Consider the following 23664-nt stretch of genomic DNA (forward strand, 5'->3'; position numbering starts at 1 on the left):
GCCGGACGAGCTCCCGGGAAGTACCCCGTGAGCAGCAGTATTCACCGCAGAGCTGTCAGCGGTGCTGGAAAATCGAAGGGTGTCTGCGAGATCCTACCTGCATTGAATTTACCCTGCAACCCTGTGAAAGCATCCAGAGATGCCAAAGGAAACGGGTGAGTTTACCTAAAGAGCGAAGTAACACAGGGGCATTCCATGAAAGAAAGTTACTATTGAAAGCCAATTACAAAATCAGACTAAATGGGAAACGAGGGCAAATATGGTAAAATTTCCCCTCACCTTGGACATCAATTTGTTGAAACATGGAACCTGTATTGCAGAGAAAGAAGTGCCAAAAGGGTTATAATTCTCCTCACGGAATATCAGTTTGGGGAAAACTGGAACCCACATTGCCATTGCTATAAACAAAGAAACCTTTGAGAGTTGTGTGAAATTAGAAATTCATTCCTGGCAGGCGGGTAAACCAGGAAAAGAATAGTTTGTTCAAGGAGTAAACTTTGTTATGAAGAATACTGAAGAAAGAAGGTATTTACCTTTACCATTGCTTTAATCCTTTATACAAGCTATTGTATAACACATTTGCTATGCTGTCCTGACAAAGATACCATATGTAAAGAAGGGCTCTGACAATTTACCTGCTAATCATTTTGGAAGAGACATTTTCTTTATTTGAAAGAAGTGTTGGAAGAAGGAAACATTTTTAATTGAACTGACCAGCATATTATTGAAAGGGAACTCATGTGAAGTCTTCCTGAATTGATTCTGGGGAAGGGAGTTGAACCCTGGTCACATGGATTGCTTATGAAAAATCTGAGTTACATTTTTTTGTACATTTTGGTTAAACTGAAAACAGACATATTTACCATATCTATTTTGATTGTATTAGTGTGAGGGTCTGATATATTTGGGCACAAGGTCATCTTTCTTTAGTTTGTAACATTTTTGTTGGGATAGGGACAGAAGGGTTTTTTCACACCCCCATTTCAATAAATATGGCTAACCTTGAGAACTTCAGCTTTGTGCCAGTCTCTCATTTCTGACCCCTCATACACCTCTCACTGATGGAATGTGGAAAAATCTCCCAGGTGGCACTTTGTGAAATGACCATGCAAGGACATTTATTAACATTCTTATCACACGGGTGCTTTTTGATTCCCGCATGTACCATTATTTCTGGTTTACTTAACCTTGGCCTATGTACTTGTTGGTGAGCCACGTAGATCTCAAGGAGGCATGGCCTTGCCTCTCTTTACTACCCTCTCATTCCTGTGAGCCAGTCTCTTGCACTTGTGCAGAAGCCGGGACAAGACGCCTTCAGCGAAGAAGTGCGATTCCTGCGAGTCCCATATGGAGTGGGCACGATTGAAATGGTTGTGGTGCAATCAGTGGCCAGGCTGAGTTCGCCAAGTTACATCTTCCTGATACTTATGTCTGCTTTCCTTGCTCCTCGTGGAGCATTTATTTGGCTGATGGGCAATTTGTGTTTCTTCCTTGAGACCAAGAGAATCTCGTCTGTATTTTCCTCCAGCCTACAATCTCTTACATTTTCTTAAATTGATTTTCTGAACTTTATTTCTGGCTAGGCTCTTCATTGCAATTTCACTTGACTGGGTTGCTGTTACAGAGGTGGTTTTGATATTTTGATACTGTTCTTTGCTGGTCGTCTTATTTGTTTTGCACTCCACTGTCACCCTTCAGTGGGTAGGAAATGGGCTCAAAGGAAGTAAGGACTACATTTGTTGGCATCACACGTGAAGGAGAAACTCCAAACTGGAATTGTCAAACCATTGGGATGGGTTTTATCATCTAGCTTAATTAAGACGTCCATGATTGCTGTTCTAATATGAATTTTAGACATGGGTATTTACCTATGTTTTCCAGTAAAGGAAAGTTGGTATTAGTATTAAGAAAATTGTGTATTCTTTAATCTCCTTTTATATACCATTTCATGCCTATTTGCCCAGTTTAGTGCTATAATAGGTGTTACTGCTGCTCACTCGCTGTTATTTAATTGATGATTAAATCCTGTTAAGATTCCAACAAAGTGATTGTTTTCTGAGATGGGTTACTCATTGCTGATCTTTAATGCTTGTAAAGAAAATGTTTACTGCAGTTATAATCATGTCACTAGGTTTATTTGTTCCTCGTAGGATACTATGGTCTTGTGACTCCTGCCAGCTCAACGCAACCTTTTCAGTTGATTTCTTCTTGAAGCTTTTATTGTATACTTTTTTTGTATTGTTAACTATTACTTTTTTCCTTGCCCTGTGTCTGCTCCAGAGAGGATGGATGTCTAATTTGAGTAGTTTGTCCCTCTCCCATAAAAGTATTCCTCCTTGAGTCCAAAAGATTAAACCATCAAAATGAAGCCATAGAATTTCCATCTGAATTGGGGGAAATGCTGTCTCTTAGAATGAAATAGTCCCATTAGCTGACGGAGTTCAGAGGCGCATGCTAAAATGTGTGAAAGTCTTGCAGATCAATTTCACTGAAATTGCGAAACGGTAAGGAAACATTTAATGTTTAAACACAGCTCTACATCCTTACCTGATGTGTTTATTGAGCTGAAACCCAGTCTATATTTAAAACCATTGGCGCATTCCCAGTGTACATAATTTTTCTTCCTTGCATTGCAGAATCATATTGTGGCTGCCCGGAGTGCATTTGATCACTTTTTTTCACACTACCCATACTGTTATGGCTATTGGAAGAAGTATGCGGACCTGGAAAGACGACACAACAATGTTACACAAGCTGATGAGGTGAGTTGCAGCAAATGTTTTCTTAGAAGCCGAATGGTGGTCTATCATGGAGCCTAATCTTTAAGGTGAAAGTTCTTTTATTTTTCTGGGATTTTTTTAATGTCGCATTTGTCACTTTTTTGTGGCATATGTAGCTAATGTTTTCTCTCTTTGTTGACAGGTGCATTTAACTTCCACAGTTTGTCAACCTTTACAGTACAAGCCCCTGTATTACACTTCAGCTAAATACATAGGGGCAGGGATTTTTATAACTTGTTTCATATTTTCCAATCGCAATAGCTGGTTTTCGAGTCGCATTTGCTACATTTTATTGCATTTTTGGCCAGACGCTGCCTTTGAGGTTCTAATGGGTCTGTGCCCTATGGTCAGTATCCCCAAAGCCTGCCCTCAGCTGGTCAGAATGCAGGAACCGCTGCCCGCTGAAGATCAAGACTGCACGTGGAGAGCAGAACATTGCCATGTTCTATCCAACCTCCACTCACATGGTAATGGCGGATCAAAATTCATGTAATTAGCATTTCTTCGGTTGACTGGGTAACATAGTGATGGCTTTGTTTGGATATATGTGTGAACATTCTAAGTGCAGTGTGTGCTCTTTGTTTTTATTTCTGTAGGTTTATCGGCGAGGTCTGCAGGCAATTCCCTTAAGTGTGGACTTGTGGATCCATTATGTGAACTTCCTAACGGAGACACTAGAGCCAGGTGGTCCTGAGACTAGCAGCACCATAAGATTGTAAGTTGTTGTATAATGAATAACCTATGTTTGCATGTGTTGCTTAAATTACATTTGGCACGGCATCTCTTGCTTTTCTTTTTCTTCTACATTTTTACCTCTTGAGTTGTGATTTTCCTCAAACCTATTTAAATTGTCAAGTTTATTCAAGCAGCAGCTTGTGGTCAGCTTTGCATTTAAGATGACTTAACGGTATAGCCATTGCATCGTTAAATGGGTTTAAAGACTCCATCAGTGAGGTCTATAGTTTTGGTATAAAAGCAAAAAGGATTATTTCTGAAATGTTTCTAAAATGCATCTTTAATTCTTGGAATCCTTTGTTTAATTCTTGGTTTGAAATCTTTCCTACCATCTATGTTTACATAAAGAGATAAAACTTTTTGCTTTTGTACTCGCTCTCCTTTTTCTGTTCTGCATTCCTAAGCCTATAGTTTAGGGTTGTGCAATAAACAAGTTGGATAATGCGGTGTGATCTAATCACCCTAGGGCAAAAATTGGCTGCAGAGAGTCACCGGCAAACTCCTAGGATTTGAGGCGACCTAATGCTATATACCTTAAGTAAGTCGCCTAAAAAAAATCAGTTGGCCAGAAAAATAATGCAGGGGGGGAGAGGGGAGAGAGGTGGCGTGGGGAGGGGGTGTGAAGCAAAAAAAAAGTTGAGGGCCCCTTAAAAATGTACGTTGGTTTTAGGGAGTAGGGTAGTGACCGCTATTGGAATGAGTTTTTTATAACATGCTTAATACCCAGAGGGTTTTAAGCACGGACCCAGGGATCAAACCTGTGTTGCTCCTCTTCGTCTTGCTTCCAAGGCGAGTGTGTTGCACCTGAGCTGTCCACGCTGCCCAATACTTATATTTTCGCTGTAACCGGGGGGTGCAAGCCTGTTTACCACAGCCCAATGCACCTTTTTGGTAGCCATTGGGAGACGATGCACTTTTTAAATGCTCTCTGCCATTTTGTATTTTAGGGCTCCCTTTGCTCGGGGCAACCATGAGGGGGCCTCAGGCTTTTCTGACCATGTAGGCTGTTGGCTCACATGGCAGCAGCCACATTAGTTTAAACTCAGATCAGTGTGGGTCCCTTGGCTCTCCCTCTCGCTTCCTGTTTGGGTGGGCGAGACTGAGTGGCAGTCCTACTGGCCAACCATTATGGTTGGTCATCTGACCCATTGCCCCCTCTAATTATGGGTGGGCTTGTCCTGCCTGGTCTCTGCTTCTTTCCGGCTGCTTTGCTCTGCTGTTTGGAAGGAATTGGTCTGCTGATGTGCTGAAGGCGTTTTTTCTGCTGCTAAGCCATTTTTAACTTTTGCCTGGTTGGGTACAGTGGTAGGGGTATATCCTGTCTTGGGTTTAGTGTCTGGGGAGTTCCAGTCCAGACTTCTGAGCAGTCCTGATGCTTCGCCACAACTGCTGGGTTCAGCATTTCATGCTAGAACAACTTTTGGGGCCATTTACTGCTGCAACCTGCAGTTTACCACCAGGATCTTGTACTTGGCTGTGGGTTGCTGCTGACCCCCAAGAAGTGTGCTGGGACACCAACTAACCCACCTGATCTGCTGCTGGGAATGTCCAATGGTATCTCCAGTGGTTATCACCATCTTGCAATCATTTTATGATGTGCTGCCACCTAAGTTTGTGGGTTCACTCAATATCAGTCTTACTTGCTGGATTCTCCACTCTAAGCTTTAAGGTCAAAGTCGTAGGACGGGTGTTTATCCTGTCATGGCTTGCCGCTGGCTCGGGGTGCAAGCCCCTGTGCAATGGATAATGTAAACCGTACCAACTAAAGAAGCTTGTACTTAGCAGGGATGTTTCGCCATGCTGGAGCCTTTTTTTTGCTGAAACAGCTGATGTGTTTGTTTTTTTGTTTGTTTGTACTGGGGTGGGTTTTATTAAAGATGGTCATCCACAGGTGTCTCTATGGTCAAGGTTCTGTGGATGCAAGTTTCAACTGCATTTCCCATTTAAATTACATAGCTGTCTCTCCTGCTCTACTGAATCTTCCTGTGGGGATTCTGGTTTTTCTCTTGATTGGTCTGTTCTGGTCCTCACTGGAGTTATTTTACACCTGTGGGGTAGGACCAAATTGCCTGCATTAAAACGGATTGGCCATTGACTTTATCCCATTGATTATCTTGGGAACTTTCTACATGTCCTGCACAAGTGTCTTTCAGGTTTTTACTGACCCTGGACGTTTTTTCCTGTGCCCACAATAGGGGTGTCTGAGTTTCAAGACCAAAATTGTATTTAAGAACTCGCCACTGATTTTTTTATATGCATGTTTAAAGTCATGTGCTTTACTTCTCTCACGGTGAATGCTTTATTTTGCTTTATTTTACTTACATTTTGGCGACGGTGTAAACTTTTCCCCCCTTGTGTACTGCAAGGGTAACTGTTCCTAAAATGCATTTTTTAATTCTTCAAAGCCTTTGCTATAGTTTTGATGTTTCCCACACTGTATCACTGTTTATTATGCATTAATTTGTATTTTTTAGTATTGGAGGGTCAAAATTAATGTGGTGTGCCATTGTTGGCATGGCGGATTATTAAAACTTTTTTCCTGGTAGGTAAAAATCTTTTCATCTTCCTATACATTGCCTACATGTTGGGTCCTGACCCTGCCGATCTTGGGCAGACCACATTTAACAGAAGTGTTATGTCTTTAGGCCACTGTGCTTAATTGTGCAGTCCCATAGGGGCCTGCACTGCTTTTTGTAGTGGTCACTTGTCCTTCAGTCCCCATCCTCCTGTTAACATTGCGACCTATCGGGGCTTGGGTGCCAACATGTATTCAGTGGGGGGGGGGGGTCAGCAGAGTCCTTTTAGACACTTACTGTTTTTATGCTATGTATAATTTAATATTGTGTTTTGTATTATACTTATTTGACCTGATGGAGATCCATATGTATAACAATGTATATATTTTTCAGTATGTTGGTCTTTTTTTTTTTTTTTTATTTTTACATTTTTGTCAGCCTTCTGCAACACCTACCTGAGAGTTAGTCTTGTTGCTTTGTCTACTGACATTACCTTGTTGTTTGGTTTCCCTTTCTTGCCAAGTGTGTTAGCTCTCCCCCATGGCCCTTGCCCCATTAAGGTCAACGATTATAGCTCCCCCATCAGAGGGTTGTGTAAAATTACCCTAACCCATCCGTAGAAGCCAATCCTTCACTTCCCCGACTTTATCCACATTGTATAATATAGTCCTGAGTTTTGTAAGCATGAGCGTCCAACCTCTGCTGCTTATCCTGTGCTTCCGTTCTACCCATAGATTATCTATAATCTGCTGCCCTACATCTGCAATGCTCAAAACTAGTCTTCTAATTTGAGCATATACTTTAGCAATGTTCAGCTCAATCCATGTCTGGATGAAATGCACACCCCTCTAATTGCCACCTTGAATCTGTCCCCAATGACCCCGCTTCCACCCCTGTGGTCCCGTTATCCTAAAAAAAATCCTACACATGCTGTTGTATTTTCTCATGACAGGCCCCATCCAGTATAGAATCTGCTTTAATCGGGCAGGTGGTAAGGGCCCTTCCATGCCCCAGATCTGTTAATGTTTTCTTGGTGCCCCTCTGAATAGTGGGACCACATATAGACTGTGAGGTGAGACATTTTTGCTCATTTACTGTTTTTATTATACAGTGATTTTTTTCTAAGTACCCTGTCTTGAGTTAAGTACTTATTTAATCTGATGGAGCTCTACATCTGTGACCTAATGAAGTTTTTATTTTATTTAGTATCTGTGTGCTATTTTCTAATTGTAAGTGAGTATCTTTTTGTCAGGCTGCTCTCCCAACCGTAGACTTAACCCTTGTAGCTCTGACCACATGCTACATTTAGAGGGGTTGGGCTTTTCCTTTTTGATAGGCTTCTTGGCCCCACAATAAGGTCACTGGTTGTAGATTCATTAACACAGGGATACGATAACGGAAGCCTTCAAGCAGTAGCTGTGATCCAGTTATCCCCACTGGGTCCGTGGAAAGGAGCAGTGCAATGGGTTCCTTCTGGTCTTCTCCGGATTATTTGCTATGTCAAAGGGTGCTGGAGCTGAACTTTGGTTATTACTTGAGAGATCCGCTGTGGGCTATGGTGTCTTCTTGTATCCCCTTAAGGGGGAGCCAGTGAACACGAACGCACACACATGCTTGCATGCAGACCATCCTTCTAAACACATGCATTCTGGAAAGTTCTCACTCGAAGGAATCGAGCCGCGCTGTCCTAGACTGGCATTTGCGAATGCCAGTCCGAACTGCTTTCAAGCAGACTACAGCCCCCATTCCTGAGACACATCACCTCTCATACACAGAGCGACAAGGGATAGTCATGTGACCCCCCCCTTAGTTTTTCGAGGCAAAATCTTCATTTCGGTAAATGGAGCGTGGGGGGTTGAAATCAGAAAGGTTCTAGCCAGGTAGAATGGATTCCACCCAGTGGAAGCTTATTACACAGCCAAAAAACACCATTGCCAGTCTAGCCACATGACTAAGAGGGTGCTTTCTCTGGAAGATTAAGGGATACCTTTTGTACCCTTGCCTTTGGAGTCCAGCTGATTCTTGAGGCAGATCACAAAAATATGGAGTCCCACTCAGTTAGACTTTGAATAAGAGTATTGGGGGTGGTAGGGTGGCTAAAGGGGGCTGGGTTAGTGTGGTGGAGTCAAGGGGTGAAAATAAATACACCAAAAAGAGGACTTCAAGTTAGTCAGAAGAACTCCAAAAATGTAATCCTTCGATAACACTTGGCAAATCCAGTTTACTCGCCTAATACAGAAGGGTTTCTTTAAAAAAAAAAAATCTGGTGAAAGCGTCCATACGACAGTGGCTTGCTTGAGCACCTCTCCAGTACATTGCGCAGCCACACACCAAACTACATCAAGTGCCATTCGTTGTCTGATAGACAATGCCCCACAGTAAAACCTTTGCTCTTAACAGGGCTGTACATTCCTGAATTTTGTGTTTACAATATCTGGTTTCTAATCGGTCAAGGAACCTGCATCCCTACTAACACAACCATATTAACTCCCCCTTCATCCCATGAGTCCCCCCCCCCCCCCCCCACCCCCCCCACCACACCTGAATGTGTATTGTACGGGCGCACAACATACGGGCCTAGTGCGACCCAACATGTTTTGCGGCCCAACAGGGTTAAAGACTTTGCTAATGGAGGGTGGCCCTCAAGCAACAAGGGCCACCCGTCTTTAGGAAAGTCTGTTTGCCGGGCCAGGAAAAATACTGACCCTGTATTGGTTAAGTGCATTCAATACACAGCTCCTATGAGTCCCAAAAGTGTGCTAAACCAATAGAGGGCCAACACTGTGGCTGGCGTAGCTAATCAGACTTGTTGCTGGAAGGCATTTCAGCCTTGCTACGCCATCCGCAGCACACATTTGTGAAGGGGTCATACTGGCAGCCTGTTTTCTTGCCCACCTTCTGAGATCCCCAGCTCCCCAGATAAGTACTTTATCGGGGATTTGTTGGCTGGTGCTTGGTTGGGTGGGGGGATCATGGCGTTTAGGTGGGGGGCGCACATGGATGGCGTTTTGTTGGTTGTGGATGGGGCACAGGGGTGGCATTTTGTTGGTTGTGGATGGGGTACGGGGGTGGTCTGCCCCACCCTGGAAGATGTATTAAGGCTCAAGTAAGAAGTCATCATGAACCGGGCTTAAAAAAAAAGTACAACCACCATTTTAGGCAAATGGTGACCCCTGTGTCGTCCCTACTGCAGCTGCGAAGGTAGCCTGCAGAAGAAGTCCACAAAAAGGCACACTCCCACCAACCTGTCAAATGAATTGTAACTGTAACTAACACTGTTATTGGAACAGTGAGAAAAGGCAGACCATGTTTCCCCTCAGCACTCCTACTTAAGGTGGAGTAGGAGTGCTGATTGCATAAAGTACCGGCGGGACAAAAGGGTTTCCCCTGCCCTGGTAACAGTAGTTCACCCAGGAAAAAGGAAACAAAAGTTCAAGGAGCTCCCAGCAACACTGTACAGTTCTCTGTTCTGCAATAGTAAGTCGATGTCAGAAAACAAAGCATGACACCATCAAAAAGTAATCAAAAGAGATGAGGGATCCCAAGTACAGAGTAAAAGAGTGGAAAAAGGTTCCCGCTCACTCGGGAGTCCAATAAAAACCAAAAACTGTTTGACAGCTAGGCTGTACAAGAATGAGAGAAACCTGCTTAAAAGGTGATGGTTTTGGGACTGAAGACAGTCTACCACTGGGACAAACAGCCCGGCGAAGAAACTGTGGACGAAGCTTGCTGCATTCTCCTGGACCTTTGCATTGCCTGGTGAAGCCCTGCTACTGTGCTGAAACTCCTTTTTCTAATCAACACACTACGCTCCGTTGGGTTAGTGGGACCAACTAACGCCGAGTCGAACTCCACTGGACCACGTTTCCCCAACTGGCTGTAATTCTCTGCTGCTGCAGGAACCGAGCGCCAGGAGTTGAGAAATCCATAGTTTAGTGCAACGTCTGTGATCAGGCCAGAAGCTCCAAGAATCTCCCCATGACCCTCCAGAAGCAGGACGACCAGAGCTCTAGTCCCCTCACCAGAGTGCAGGACTGAAGGAAGCCCAACCGGTATCCAAGATCCGTGGTGGTGCTGTTTACCGCGTGGAAACCGCAAAGTGCTGCTTATCCCAAAAGCGCCCGTAGCAGCTGCCGACCTGAGAGTGGCTGCTGCAGGATTCCCCAGATGTCCTCCCTCTTGTCCACATGACTGAGGCCCAGGAACCCAGGATCTGCATCACTGCAACCAGACAGAAGCCAGCTGGACTACTCTTCTAACCAAAGGTACTGTTCCGACTTGGTGTACTTACATAAGGTGTCTTTAGCTTTGCTCTTCTCAGTTGAGACTTGCAGTAGCTACTTTGCATGAGTTGATTTCAGCTCTACCCTTCACAAGTGTAACAGCTTATGACCCTAGTGTGATTTTTCTTGAACACGCTATCTAACTTTGTGCAAGACTTTATCTGAGAAGTGCCTCAGCTCTATAGACTGTGCTCCAAATGACTGGCTCCCCGCAGACTCTCTAGTCCATTTGACTTTGCTATTTACTGTCCCTCAGAAGTAATAACTATTATTGCTGGGAAAGGTTTTTGTTTAGACTTCATTGGAAGATTTAAGTGCTCACATGCTCCGAGAACCTGTTTAATCTTTTTTCCTTCCCTAAACCTTTCCTTTCTACAAACCTCAATCTACAAAGTGTACTAGGGATAAATATGCCATTAATGTCCTAGTTAGTGAAGTCCCCTCAGGGTATAGAAAGTGTGTAAAAAGAATCTATAAAGATTATCTGCTAGCTTTGTGTTGATTCTGGAAAAGTATTTTTCAAGTATAATGGATTATTACCTATATTGCCCTTATAAAAAAAAATGCTTATTTGAAAACTGCTTAGATAACAATTTTTAACTAAAACCTTGAGTGTAAGTGTTACTTGGTTACTTTTATTTGCAAATTTCATTGCGATAGCTCTTCAGCTCACATTTACCCCCTTGAGATGCCTAGTTGCTCAGTTACACTACCAACTTGTGTAGTACCAGCTTATACCAAAAGGTGTGTTACCTAATACCAAGAGGACAAGTGTCGTTTCCAAAAGGGTTACTACATCAATTCTTGCCTAACAGAAGGCAATCTTAAATATCTTGGACCACGTTACCTCTGGGATTTTCCTCCCCACCCTCTCTTGTAACCGTTGCTTGAAGTCCTGTCTATTTCCAACCTCCGCTGTGATCATAGCCCTATGTACCCGCAAGAGGATTCCCCTCCACAGAAACCAACCCCCCGCCCCCTCCTCAAATTGAGTCCAGTCCTTAGACGGTTTATCGTCCCACCTCCCACCAGTGCGAAGCCCTCTTACCCTGAGATAGTAAAAAATGGACATTGGCCAATGTGGTGGGAAGGAAATCAAAGCATTGTATTCTATGAAGGACACCTCCAGAAACAGCTGACCTACCCTCTAACCCACTCTGCTACCAAATCTGGGAATGACGGAAGCCCCGCTTGGCCCAATCCAATGGGGGGGTGCATACCGACGGTGGCGAGAATGGCCAGGAAGGCAGGTGAACATTTGACTTGGATTCTTTCCATATGGACCAACAAACCCCCAAAGAAGAACGGGATCGCCCCCGCCGGAGGCCCAAAATAATCCCTAATCTTCTTGGCGTGTGCCGCAACCGCCTCGAAAGGTTCGGTAGTTGCACAGTTCATCTTGGATGTTCCACCTGCATCTGTGGTGCCTTATAATAAATCTGGAGGTCGGGATAAACCTACCTCCTCTCCCCGCCCCGCCGCCCCCATCCCTAGGTAAGTTTAGTGTCAAATGTTTACATCTGGGAACTTTGTTCAGCCTATGAACCGAGCCAGCAGGTTCTTCATTCTCAGAAGTAAGCCTTCTGGAAGTAAGCTTCCAGAGTCCCTCCTTTCGTCTTAACCAAGTAACAGGGGACCGGATCCTCTGCTGCTGTGCTGTGCCGTGAGATAATCCAGCTGCATCTTCTTCACAACGCCTCAGCTACTGTGGGACTTGTGGTAGTACATACCTTGAGTCATTCTGTCGGCCATTTGCTGACTGAGTGCTGATTCTGGTGTTTGGGTCTTCGCTCCTACTGTTTGACCAGGCCTGACACTTGTGAGCCCATAGGAAGACTTTTCCAAGGTCCCTGAAGTTTGACCCACAAAAGCATTTTACTAACCTGTAATGGAAGCATCCTCTAGAACTTTGCGTTTTTCTTCTGCTGTGCTTTACCTGCTATTCATACAACCTGTTTTTTGAAGAACTGATACCTAGATGGGGATGCCCTGCTGAAGGCTTAAGGCCTCTGAAAAGTATTGCAAGTCTATGGAAGCATTGAACTGCTGTTGAAAACCCCTTACTCCTAGAACATTATCTTAGTTACTGTAACAATTACCATTGAACAGTGTTCATGATCTATTGTTAATTTAAAAAAGTACTTGCCTGAATATAACTTTACCTTCTGTATATACAATGTCCATTTTACTATAACTAGAAGTATGTAAGAGTTTCTTTGTCCTATGTTTTTACTGAGTTAATTGTACCTACAGCTCACATCTCCCTCCAAAGATAATCCTGGCTGCTCTGCCATACTACCAAACCTTTTGAGAAGGACCGATTTATACTAGAAGTTGGGGCCTGTATACCAAAGGATAGTTTTATAAAGTCTTACCCTAGGTGGACTTTAGGAAAACTGCGGTTTAACAGGTTTTCAAACTGGTGCAGAGCTAAGAATGTTAACCCTTTTTCCTGTGACATAATGGTGGTGCTTTTTTTTTTTTTTTTTTTTTTTTTGCTTCATTTAGCCCATCAGAGACTGTAAGTTGCGACTTCAAAGGGCTCCCTGGCAGCGCTGTCTATTTTTAAGCGTTCGCCAGAGCAGGGATTGCATTTTAAGATCCTTATGATCCAATTTCTGAAGGGATTAACTAATGTTTTCCCTCCTGTTCAGTTCGTTGTCCTGGCTGGGATCTAAAACTTGTACTAAAGTTCCTCATGGATGCTCCATTTGAGCCTCTTTATTCATGTCCTTTAAGGACGCTAACCCTCAAGACTATCTTCTTAACAGCCATTACTTGTGCTCAGAGTTGGTGAGTTAAAAGTTCTGTCCTGTAATCCTCCCATTTACCATCTTTTACAAGGAGAAGGTTGTGCTGAGGGTCTACCTTTTCCGAAGGTAGTTTCAGAATTGCATCTGGTGCAAATTGCTTCCTACGTTTTACTTGCCTACCCCCCCCGAACCCCCACCCCCACCCCTCCCTGAGGAGGAGGAGAGGCTTCATGGTCTTGATCCTAAGAGAGCCTTGAGTTTCTACATCAACATAATGGTGAAACTTGGCCAGAAAAAAAACTGTTTGTGGGAAATGCTGGTCCCAAGCTATTTGGCTGCAACCAAGCAAACCTTATCCCGCTTGATTATCCTTTGCATATCTGAATGCTACAGTTTACTGGGTAAGGATGTCTGTGAGGGGTCAGGCATGCGAGACGGACACACTTGTATATTTTTCTCAATGTTTGCATTTTTTTAAAATAAAAAGGGTAGAGCTAAATGCCCACCTGTCCCTATCCTAACGAAAATGTCCCTACCTAGCCAACTCAAAACTAAAGAATAACCTATGTCCAAAAAGCATCTGACCCTCACACTGATATAACAAGTGTACAAGGGATAATTGTCCGTCTTCATTTCAAGAAAACCGAGCAAAGGTTCCAACTTATCATTTTTAGAGTATTCCTTGTGACCTGGGCTGAGCTCCCTTCCCCTGGATCAATTCAGGAATACCCTTGGTAAATTTCTATTTCAAACAAGTTCTATTCAATTCAACACAAAATGGCTTTCCCATCCACTGCATTTTCCCACTTGTGAAGGAGACATTTACTTTACCAACATGTGATCAAAACCCCAAGCAGTAGTTTTCCTCCACGGAATCCTTCCTGGTAAGGCAAATGCCACTTTCACAAAACACTTGGTTATAAACCAAGGCAACTGTTTTCCTCTACACATTGTCTTTCTCAGGATGTAAGGCAAATATTAGCATCACACCTGCTCTTTCAATGGAGCACTTGGTCAGGATAGCACAGCAACTACCTTTTGATGCAGATAGTCACTAATGTCTATTCGCAACACTTTATTTCATTTTTATTTTTTTTCCACAACCACATTTCTTCAAAGCACCAGTTTCTTTCCCGGTATACTCGCCTGCCAAGAAGACTACAGTTGATCTTCTCTTGGTGGCAATATAGGTTACAGACTTCCCCAAACTGGTATTTGGAAGTGAGAATTGAGTCCTTGTTGCCCTTTTATCTCGGTTATAGTCTCTGCGATGTTGGCCATGTGGGTTACAGGTTTCTCCAAGTTGACAATCTCGGAATTGGAGAAGTGAACCCTTTTTGCCTGCTTAATGGTTTAAAAAGGCCTTCGCTTCTCTTTACCTCCCCTCCTTCATTTGACTTTCAGACTCCCTGTTGGTTAATTTCGGGAGTGTTAAATGCTACTCTGTTTCTGTCTTCGGCTGGTGCCTCCCTGCTCCTCTAAAACTTGAACTATCTCTGGTTCCGGAAGCACCTCAAGACAATCCTCTTTTCTTCTGCCTTCGCTCCCCCTCCCCCATGCTGATCTGTTCTTAGCACCATGCACCTGGCCACCCTCTGTCCTCCAGGCCCAGGTACCTGCTCACCCTGCCACCCTCTCGCACTGCCTCCGGGCCATCCCTTGCACTGGGGTCTGTATCTGTACCCAAACAGCCCCCCACCCCCTTTTTCTTCCTGCACTTATCAGACCTACCCCGTCTTCTGCCTTAAACCTAGCACTTGCAAATTGCTGGCTGCACTACCACTGTTGCCTTTATTTATCTGTTTCTCCTCTGCTTCACACTTTCCATCTCTCCCCCTTCCATGCACGTTCCCCCTCCCCCTCTCCCATGCACTTGCGCGTTCTCCAGGTCACTGGGCCCAGTAAGATCGCTGTTTTGTCCCCTGTTCCCCTCCCCTCCCTTGTTGCGCCCTGCAACACTTGTGTACAAGCGCATTAGAAATACAATATCAATACGAACCGCCCTTGTTAGAGTTTTCCCCCAAAGTCCCCTGAAAGGTAGGACTTCACCAAACTATTACAATGGTTTGTAGAGCCTTAGTATCAGTCTGTACTACTCATGGAACCTAGGGAGACTGGCAGAGCACTCGGGCTTATCAGAAGAGGAAGTTGCAAGCCATAGTTAAGTACACTGAACCTAGTTAGTAAAGCCATTCAAAGAAAATAAATGTATAGTAAAATGTTTTTATATATATATATCTATCTCTGAGGCTTGTGGAATTTGCTTAGATCACATGCTGTGCATAGGCCGATATCTAGTGGAAGCTGTGGAGTATTAGTTTGTTTTTTGAAAATTGGCATCGAGCTAGGGCGTGCCAGTAATAATATCCCTCGTGTGACGTCCACTGTACCCATGATCCCTCATCCGTATAAGACCCTCATTGTTTTTTTCCGCCATACTTGTCGGAAGCATAGTTTCCTGTCTTTCAGCCATTTTGTCATAATCAAATACCCCGTTCTTTAACTTCCACGGCAAGATCTGAAAATTGACGCTGCTCCGAAGAACAAGCGGCCGTCGAGACTGCACGATGGATTTGGGCCTTGGAAGGCCTCTGCCCTACAAGTAGGGAAAGTGGGGGTGGACACTCACTCGTTATTTCCTATATATACTTGCCCGCTGCCATAAGACAACATATGGAGAGTATTCCATTTAAATTCTGCCCCAAGTGCAAGATTCCTTGGGTAGATGAACACAATACGTGTAACCTGTCTGCCTAGGGATCACCCTGAAGCTACTTGCAGAGCGTGTAATCTCTTAAATGCTAAAACTCTAAAGGACCGCTCCACTAAACGTTGGGCCCATTACGCCAGGCAGCTCAAGGCCATGGAGGCGGTGGGTTCCTTCAGTGACGGCAGCAACGCCGACATTTCGGACGGCGAGGGCACAGGGGCGTCGCAAGACACCCAAGCGCAAGTCCCTGGCCTCGGAGGATTCTCCGGTGGGGCAGTTATGGGGACTACACCCGGCGACACTAGCGCTGACCACACTACTGCGCCTAAACCCAGCCGGGACTCGACACACGTGTCTAGTCACTGGAAAAAGGAGGCACGAAGAGTGGTCCACATAATCTGTGTCCTCTGGGCGTTTGAGGTCTAGATCGCCACATGACACAAGGCAACCGACCACAATTGCCAAGAGTGCCTCACTCCCCAAAGTTACAGAGGTAGGATCGATTCTGACCTCTACCCCCAAGCAGCTCGCCTAAAGTCGACTCCGGTAGCCATTTCCACGTCTGCCTCCGAGTCTCGACGCACACATGCTAAGGCTACAGAAACTAGCCAGACGACCCCCGAATCTCGACACCAGGCGTCGAAAGATTCCGAGAAAAGCCATAAATCAGGAAAATATAACTACTCGGGGGTATGGGGGAAAAAAATCAAACTTCTGCACCCCAAGACCAAAAGCATAAATCCTCAGATAAAGACAAATCTAAAACCCCTGACCCTGTCACCAGGCCCAAGATTGTCCCCACCACTTCTCAGGATATAGGAATGGAGGAGGAGCCTCAGCAGGAGGTCCTCATTCCCGGTTCCAGAGAGTAGAGTTCTGAGGACATCGACAGGGTGATGCGTAGAATGTCATTTATGGCTAATTTCTACAAAAAAAAACCCAGACTATTTTCTGAGTTATGAAAATACCCCTGTCGCCTCTACTCCTTCAGGATCCAAAGACCCTCAGCCTCCTAATAAGAGACCACGAAAGGAAACTCCAGTTCAAGGTCTGATTTCAGACCCACTCTCGGTGCAACCCTACCATCAGTATGCTGAAGATCCAGAAATACAATTACTGACGACCAAGCAGGGGTAGATTATTAGGGAGACGACTCGGACCAGGATGAGGATGAGGAAGAGGACGAGGCAGAGGCTTATAGCCTAGACTCACCTATCCCCAAAGATCCACCTGTCAATGACTCTCCTGCGGATAATCAGCCACTTTTGAATGAGGTCTTAGCGAGGGCAGCAGAGCACTTTCACATAGATACTCAAGGGGCTCAGGAAAAGAGGGACTTTGCATAAAATATCATGGGGGACAAAAAAGTCAGTTGCACAAGCCATCCCAATTCGCAAGTCAATCCAACGCAGAATTGACCCCTCCCTTCTCACCCCGGCAGTCAACCCCAGGATTGAAAAATTATTCAGGGCAGCCCCCTCCGACCCACTTTACATAAGAGGTCAGCTTAAACCCGACTATTTAGTAGTTACTACCACCAGAAAAAGAGCGGGTACTCCTTTTTAGCATCATCTGAAGCTCGCCCAGACAAGGAGAGCAAGAAAATATATGGTCTAGGAAGGAAAATGTCTTCCACTTCGCTTACCTGGCAAGAAGTGCCAATTCCACCACCAATGGGAGCAAGTAGCCGCCCTCATTGCCTCTGCACCAGAGCCACTAAAGGGCCAATTATCCCAGATTGCGTCGGAGGGTAGGTCCGTATCCGGAGGCATTCTGAAAGCGACTTTTGACGCAGCAGACAACTCAGGCTGGCTCATTGCAGAGAGCACTGTCTTAAAGAGACACGCTTGGCTGAGACAGTCAGGGTTCAAACCCGAGACCCAGGCTACTCTTATCGACATGCCGTTAGAACCAAATGTCTTGTTTGGCAAAGTGGTTGAGGAGGCACTCAAAACTGCCAAGGAGGTATACGATACCCTAAAGTCCCTGGGACAATTGACTAACGAACCAAAGAGGGAATAATAATTTTCGTCGCTCACGCAGACAACATTCCCAGAGGGGTTCCATTTACTCACGGGGGCAAGGTACATCGTGGGGTGGCAACCAACAAGGTACCCAAAGTTACAGTCGAGGTATCGAGGGGGGCCGCGGTAGAGGGAGAGGCAGCTCAGGCAGAGGCGGTATGCTTCCCAGCAAACAGTGACGCTCCGCTGAGGGTCCCTTCCCACCCATCCCCAGTAGTGGGGTGCATTTCCAACTTCACCCAAGCATGAGAAGGGATCACCTCGGACAGATGGGTGCTGTCCAGTGTCCATGGGATACTGCATCAAACTGCTGGAGCGCCCCCGCAACCACCCTCCAAGACAAAAAATACACTCCCTGGACCACCAAAAGATCCTCCTCGAGGAAATCGTCAATCTTCTTGCAAAGGACGCGATAGAACTCTTCCCGGGCAACCAGGTAAACGAGGGTATTTATTCAACCTACTTCCTTGTGACAAAAAAGTATGTCAAGCCCCAAAAATGTCCTAAAAAAAAAAGAGGTTACATGGCAACATTGGACATGAACGATGCCTATTTTCATATTTCCATGTTCGCAGCGCACAGAAGATTCTTGCGCTTCAAGGTGGTCAGTCGGCACTACCAGTTCAAGGTGCTGCCCTTCGGTACAGCCTCGGCTCCAAGGGTATTCACCAAGGTACTGGCTGTGGTGGTGGCACACATATGGAGGGAGGCAATCCCAGTGTACCCTTACCTGGACGACTGGCTCATCACGGGAGAAATCCAAGTAATTTGCACTTCCAACATCCAAAGAACGATCGACCTCTTTGAAATTGGGTTTCTCAATCAACGAGAAAAAAATCAATCCTGCTACCAAGCACCTCCAACAGTTCTTCGGAGCGGTCCTAAACACGCCCAGTGGCCAGATAAGGGTGCGCAAAGCGATGTTTGCTAGGCATGATGGCGTCTTGTATTTACCTGGTACCCCATGCGCGCCTGCGACCCATGCAGGAATGGTTGGCAAAACAGTGGTCTCGGGCAAGTGGTCAGTGGGACGATCTAGTGGTTGTTTCACCAACACTGGTACAAAGTCTTTGCTGGCTGTGTGTGAACCCATCAAACTCCCATGCTGGCACAACTTACTGTCCCAGCACCAAGGTCAAACAGTGCATCCTCAACCCAACTCATTGAACATGGCAGCATGGCTCCTGAAGTCATAGTTTGGCCATCTCAATCTACCACAGAGATGCATGGATAACCTAAAGGAATACAGGAAACCGAACACAAGACACTGTTATTTTGTTAAATGGAAGAGATTTGTTATTTGGTGCCAGAATAGACGCATCAACCCAGTTGATTGCACTCCTTCCAATATTGTCACCTACATGCTCCAGCTGCTGGACGCAGGGTTGATATTTAATTCACTCAAGGTACACCTGGTGGCGCTGTCAGCCTACACCACCTCCCTTAACAAGGTGTTGTGGTGGAAAGTACCAGTGGTTAAGGCTTTTATGGAAGGTGTAAAGAGACTCCACCCTCAAATTTCAAACCCTCCACCAGGATGGGACCTCAATGTGATGCTTGCTAAACTTATGGGTGGGGTCCCCCTTTGAACCCATGCAGAAAGCTAGTCTCAAACACCTAACTTGTAAGACTGCCTTCTTAGTAGCCATTACATCCACAAGAAGGGTCTGTGAAATTCAGGCTGTCCGTGCAGGAGCCTTACTTTACTGTTCATAAGGATAAACTGGTTTTACGAACTCGCCCTAGGTTGTCACCGAAGTTTCTCCAAATTCCATGTTAACCAGTCCATTGAGCTACCGGCGTTCCAAGAGCCCAAAAGTTCTGTTGAGGTGAAACTACACACTTTAGATGTGCAAAGAGTGGTCCTCTACTACGTAGACAAGACCAGGCTGCTAAGAAAGACAGATCAACTGTTCGTCTCCATAACTACAGGCAGAGCAGGAGATTGCATCTCTAAAGGTGGCATCTCAAAATGGATAGTCAAATGTATCCAACTGTGCTACTCCCTTTCAAGTAAAACTGCCTTTTACGCCAAGGGCCCACTCTACAAGAGACACCGGGGCCACTCTGGCTTTCATTGCAAATGTACCCCTTGGCACCATATGCAAAGCAGCTACATGGAGCTCTATTCACACTTTTACTCAGCACTACTGCATTGACACACATTCCAAGACAGATACTCAAGTGGGACAAGCGGTTCTAAGACCTCTGTTCGCTCATGACCCTTCTCACATCCCACCTCCTAACGCTGCTCGCTAATCTATGCACAGCATGTGATCTAAGCAGATTCCACAAGCCTCAGAAGGGATACATTACTATGAATGAAGGACTGACGCTCACAGCGGGAAAAGCAACCTCGGACCAGCTTCCATTGACTTGCCAGGTCCTGGGAAGAATCAGAGTATGGGTGGTAAGTTGCAATGGTTCTTACCTGCCTCTAAACTCCCTTTAAAAGTTTTCTTAACTTTTAAAATGTTTTACTATACTTTGGCTTTGCCATTGCTTGCTCACGCAAGCCTTTCCGAAAGTTGGGCACTTCTATTAGTTCGAATATACTGTGCTCTAACCCTTGTAACTGTTCATTAGACCCCAGAGACCATACCTTTTTGTTTTTTCTTGCATCATAAACTGTCTCTGAACTTTCCTGAACATTTGGGCATAAGGCCCCAGACAACTTAGGGAAGGACTTTAAGTTAGGGATAATTCTCTCTCGACCTGTAGTACATAAAACTAATCTGCATTTTCTTTTACAGAAGTTTGATTTGTTTTGTACCCTACTCTAGTGGCTGTATATATGTAATGTATTATTAGTGTTGTGTGATACTTCTACCTGTTTTTCATGGTGCTATTTGGCCATAAATAATACATCCAGTCTAAGTGTAATTTGATTCCCATTGTGTACTTTTTGTGGACCCTTTAAAAGCTCACCACCTTTTGACACTTTGTCTAGACCTCTCGTCACTGCTACCTTGAACTGCTTGGTCTACTGCTCCCTAGAGTTGTCCATGTCCCTATATAAATTGGCCTTCTATTCATCGGACCACCAGGCCATAGCATAGAAAATCAGTCCTAATGACTCTGCAGGATTCATCACACGTCTGTGTTTACGAGCACACTGGACCAGAGGTGTAGCTACTTAATCAGCTCTGCAAAGAAGGGTGCCAATGCAGGGCAATTGTAGTGCTGCTACTTGGTCCTCTCGTCATACCTTCACAAAACATTACTGCCTAGATTCTGCCTCTGGTCAAGAGGTGAGGTTTGGGAAAGCTGTCTTGCACAGCGTCAGTGATGGATACAACATTCTCTGACCCCACCTCCTGCATCGAACTGCTATGGGAGTCTATCAAAGATGAGGAAAACGTGGGAGGACAGTCGATTTGAAGAACAAATTACTTACCCATGGTAATCTTTTGATTGGATGTCCCTCCCACTTAATCCATATCGCCCCTCCCATCCTGCCTCTTCCTTCGGGAGAACTTCAGTGTATTACACCTTCCTGTCTTTCAATGTTGGTCATCAAATGGCCAGACGACCATCTGTGCTTATGAGTTGGGGGAGAAAACTAGGAACTCAACCAACGGGCGCAGTGCGTGCTATATATAGTCAGTGACATCCTGCTCAAAATCGGACAGGGACTGTCGAGGGTCCTAGAGTTGGCGACCCACTGTGCTCACTACTGAGAAATGTTTCCGAAGCAGTTGATGCTGGATGGAATATATCCAGGATGAGGAATACATGGGAGGAACATCCAATCAAAAGAACATTACCAGGAGTAAGTAATTTGTCTGCCTGGTGACCGCTTCCTGCAGTGCTCTGCGTAAACACCCGGTTCTGGTTTCTTGCCATTTGATGTTTGAACACTTAAAAAAAAAAGTTTTTATAAAACAAATTTCAGTGTGCACTTTGCGGTTCTTGAAAGGGTCAAACCTCAATCGGAGATTGTTTAGGATGGTTTGACTTAAAATGTATCTTATCAGTCTGATCATGGATCCCTTGTGCTGCCTCACCACATGTCATTAGCTTTCTTTAAGCTTTTTGTTTGTTGCATTTATGTACTGTACTGCAAACAGATATTTTTGGTAACCAATGTCTGTTTAATCTATTCAGAACCTTTCAGCATGCTGTTTTGGCTGCAGGAACAGATTTCCGATCAGATCGTTTGTGGGAAATGTATGTAAATTGGGAGAGTGAGCAAGGAAACCTTAAAGAAGTCACATTGATTTATGAGCGTCTTCTCAATATTCCAACGCAACTTTACAGTCATCATTTCCAAAGGTAGGTCCATGTGACTGCCACTAACTCAACATTTGAAAAAGGTCTTTATCCATTAACCAGTGCATCTGTTTGAATTTTTAAGGCTTATTCGCATAGTGGGCTTTCATTTTTATTGAGTTTATTCGTCTTCCCTTTGATTCTTAACTACTGGAAACACGCTTTTGATGACCAGATTGGATGCAGAAAAGGAGGATTAAGGTCCACGCGTATTCATCGCACTTGGAATCCTTTCTCCCCAATTCTACCCTTTTATGATACATGTCTAAATCTACAAAAAACAGGGCATTTCCAATTTGAACTATGCGAAAGTACTCTTACTCTAGAGAACTGAAACTGTCCAACGAGTGTGTACGCAATGGATTATGTATTTATCTGTAAAACATGTTCTTTCCGGACCCCTTCCCTTGTTGTATGGTTGCTGAATGCCAGGTTCTTGGCAATCTCAATGTAAAAAGCTTCCTCTTTTGGACCAGGATCATGAGCTGTTATTTTTCACAGAATGGCAATCTTACCCTATTATCCTTGGTCAGGTGTTGCTTGTTCCAAGCAATATATAATTGTATTTTCAGTTACCAGGCATATTTTATGTAATGTGGAGGGAAACCTACCTGTGTAAAAAGTGCCACAGCAAACTGTTAGTCATTGATAATTAAATTGCAAGACACTTACGGAGAATTCTCATTTCAAATGGTTGTCCTCCCACGCATTCCTTATCTTTGATAAATCCACTTCCAGCTTGCTGGCCTCAAACATTTTTCCCAGTAGAGGGCGCTGCACGTCGACATCCCTTGAAGGCCTCTATCGGTGCTGACGTCGCCATAGGTAGTCTCAAGCAGCGTCCGTTGCTCGGTTCTGTTTTTCGGCGCTTCGTAAGCCTCAGACGCAACGCTCGGTTCCTCAGTGAATCTTTTCAAAACCTAGATTTTCTTGAGGAAATCTTCAAATCTACGATGGCATCTTCGACGCCAGGATTGTGGAAAAAAGATGTCGTTGACCAATCCTCACAGTATCTGCCTGTGGCGCCTGGGCCCAGAGCACCCGTGATTGGAGTTTGAGGAATGCATGTCCATGGCGATGAAAGCCTTGAGGTAGCGTAGCGGGAAGCTGGAAAAAGGTAAGAACATTAAATCTTCTACCCCCTCGAAATTGTCCTTGGCTGTGTAGAGACATTTGTCTCCTCCTCATCGGAGAAAACATTCCTGCTCGATCTTGTAGTGGTTCTCACCACTCATCCAGATCGAGACATACCAAGAAGAGGTGCTATAGATCACCTTCATCTTCCAATTCACCAGAGGGTCACCTGCCCCACAAAACACAGCTCTCCAGCTAAGTGGGAGGAATTTCGCAAAAAAATGCTAAGGGTCTTCGAGAACGTGGCCTTGTCCCCCTCGGAGATGCCTAGAGGTGATACCCCGGGTGAAAGACCGAAAAAGACAAACGCTGTGAGTCGTTTAACTTGGCGAATAAAAACCCTTAAGAGCGTCACAAACCGAGTAGAGATAAGGGTCCTTCGCACAAGACTGCGTCATTGAAGGCTGCTTTGATGCATAAAACGGCACCATAAACGCCCTTTTTGACCCCGATGTAG

General features: G+C 44.9%; 1 protein-coding gene across 1 annotated transcript in view; it reads left to right on the plus strand.

The window, feature by feature from the left end:
- Positions 1 to 23664, plus strand: part of PRPF39 (pre-mRNA processing factor 39) — a 481116-nt gene that overhangs the window by 52762 nt on the left and 404690 nt on the right. The window contains exons 3-5 of the mRNA XM_069638752.1: positions 2637 to 2762; positions 3377 to 3495; positions 21909 to 22076. Coding sequence (XP_069494853.1) covers positions 2637 to 2762; positions 3377 to 3495; positions 21909 to 22076 — 413 coding nt within the window. The remainder of the gene's footprint in view (positions 1 to 2636; positions 2763 to 3376; positions 3496 to 21908; positions 22077 to 23664) is intronic.

This window comes from Ambystoma mexicanum, chromosome 14, assembly GCF_040938575.1.
Source record: "Ambystoma mexicanum isolate Mex_15411 chromosome 14, UKY_AmexF1_1, whole genome shotgun sequence".
NCBI classification, from domain to species: Eukaryota; Metazoa; Chordata; class Amphibia; order Caudata; family Ambystomatidae; genus Ambystoma; species Ambystoma mexicanum.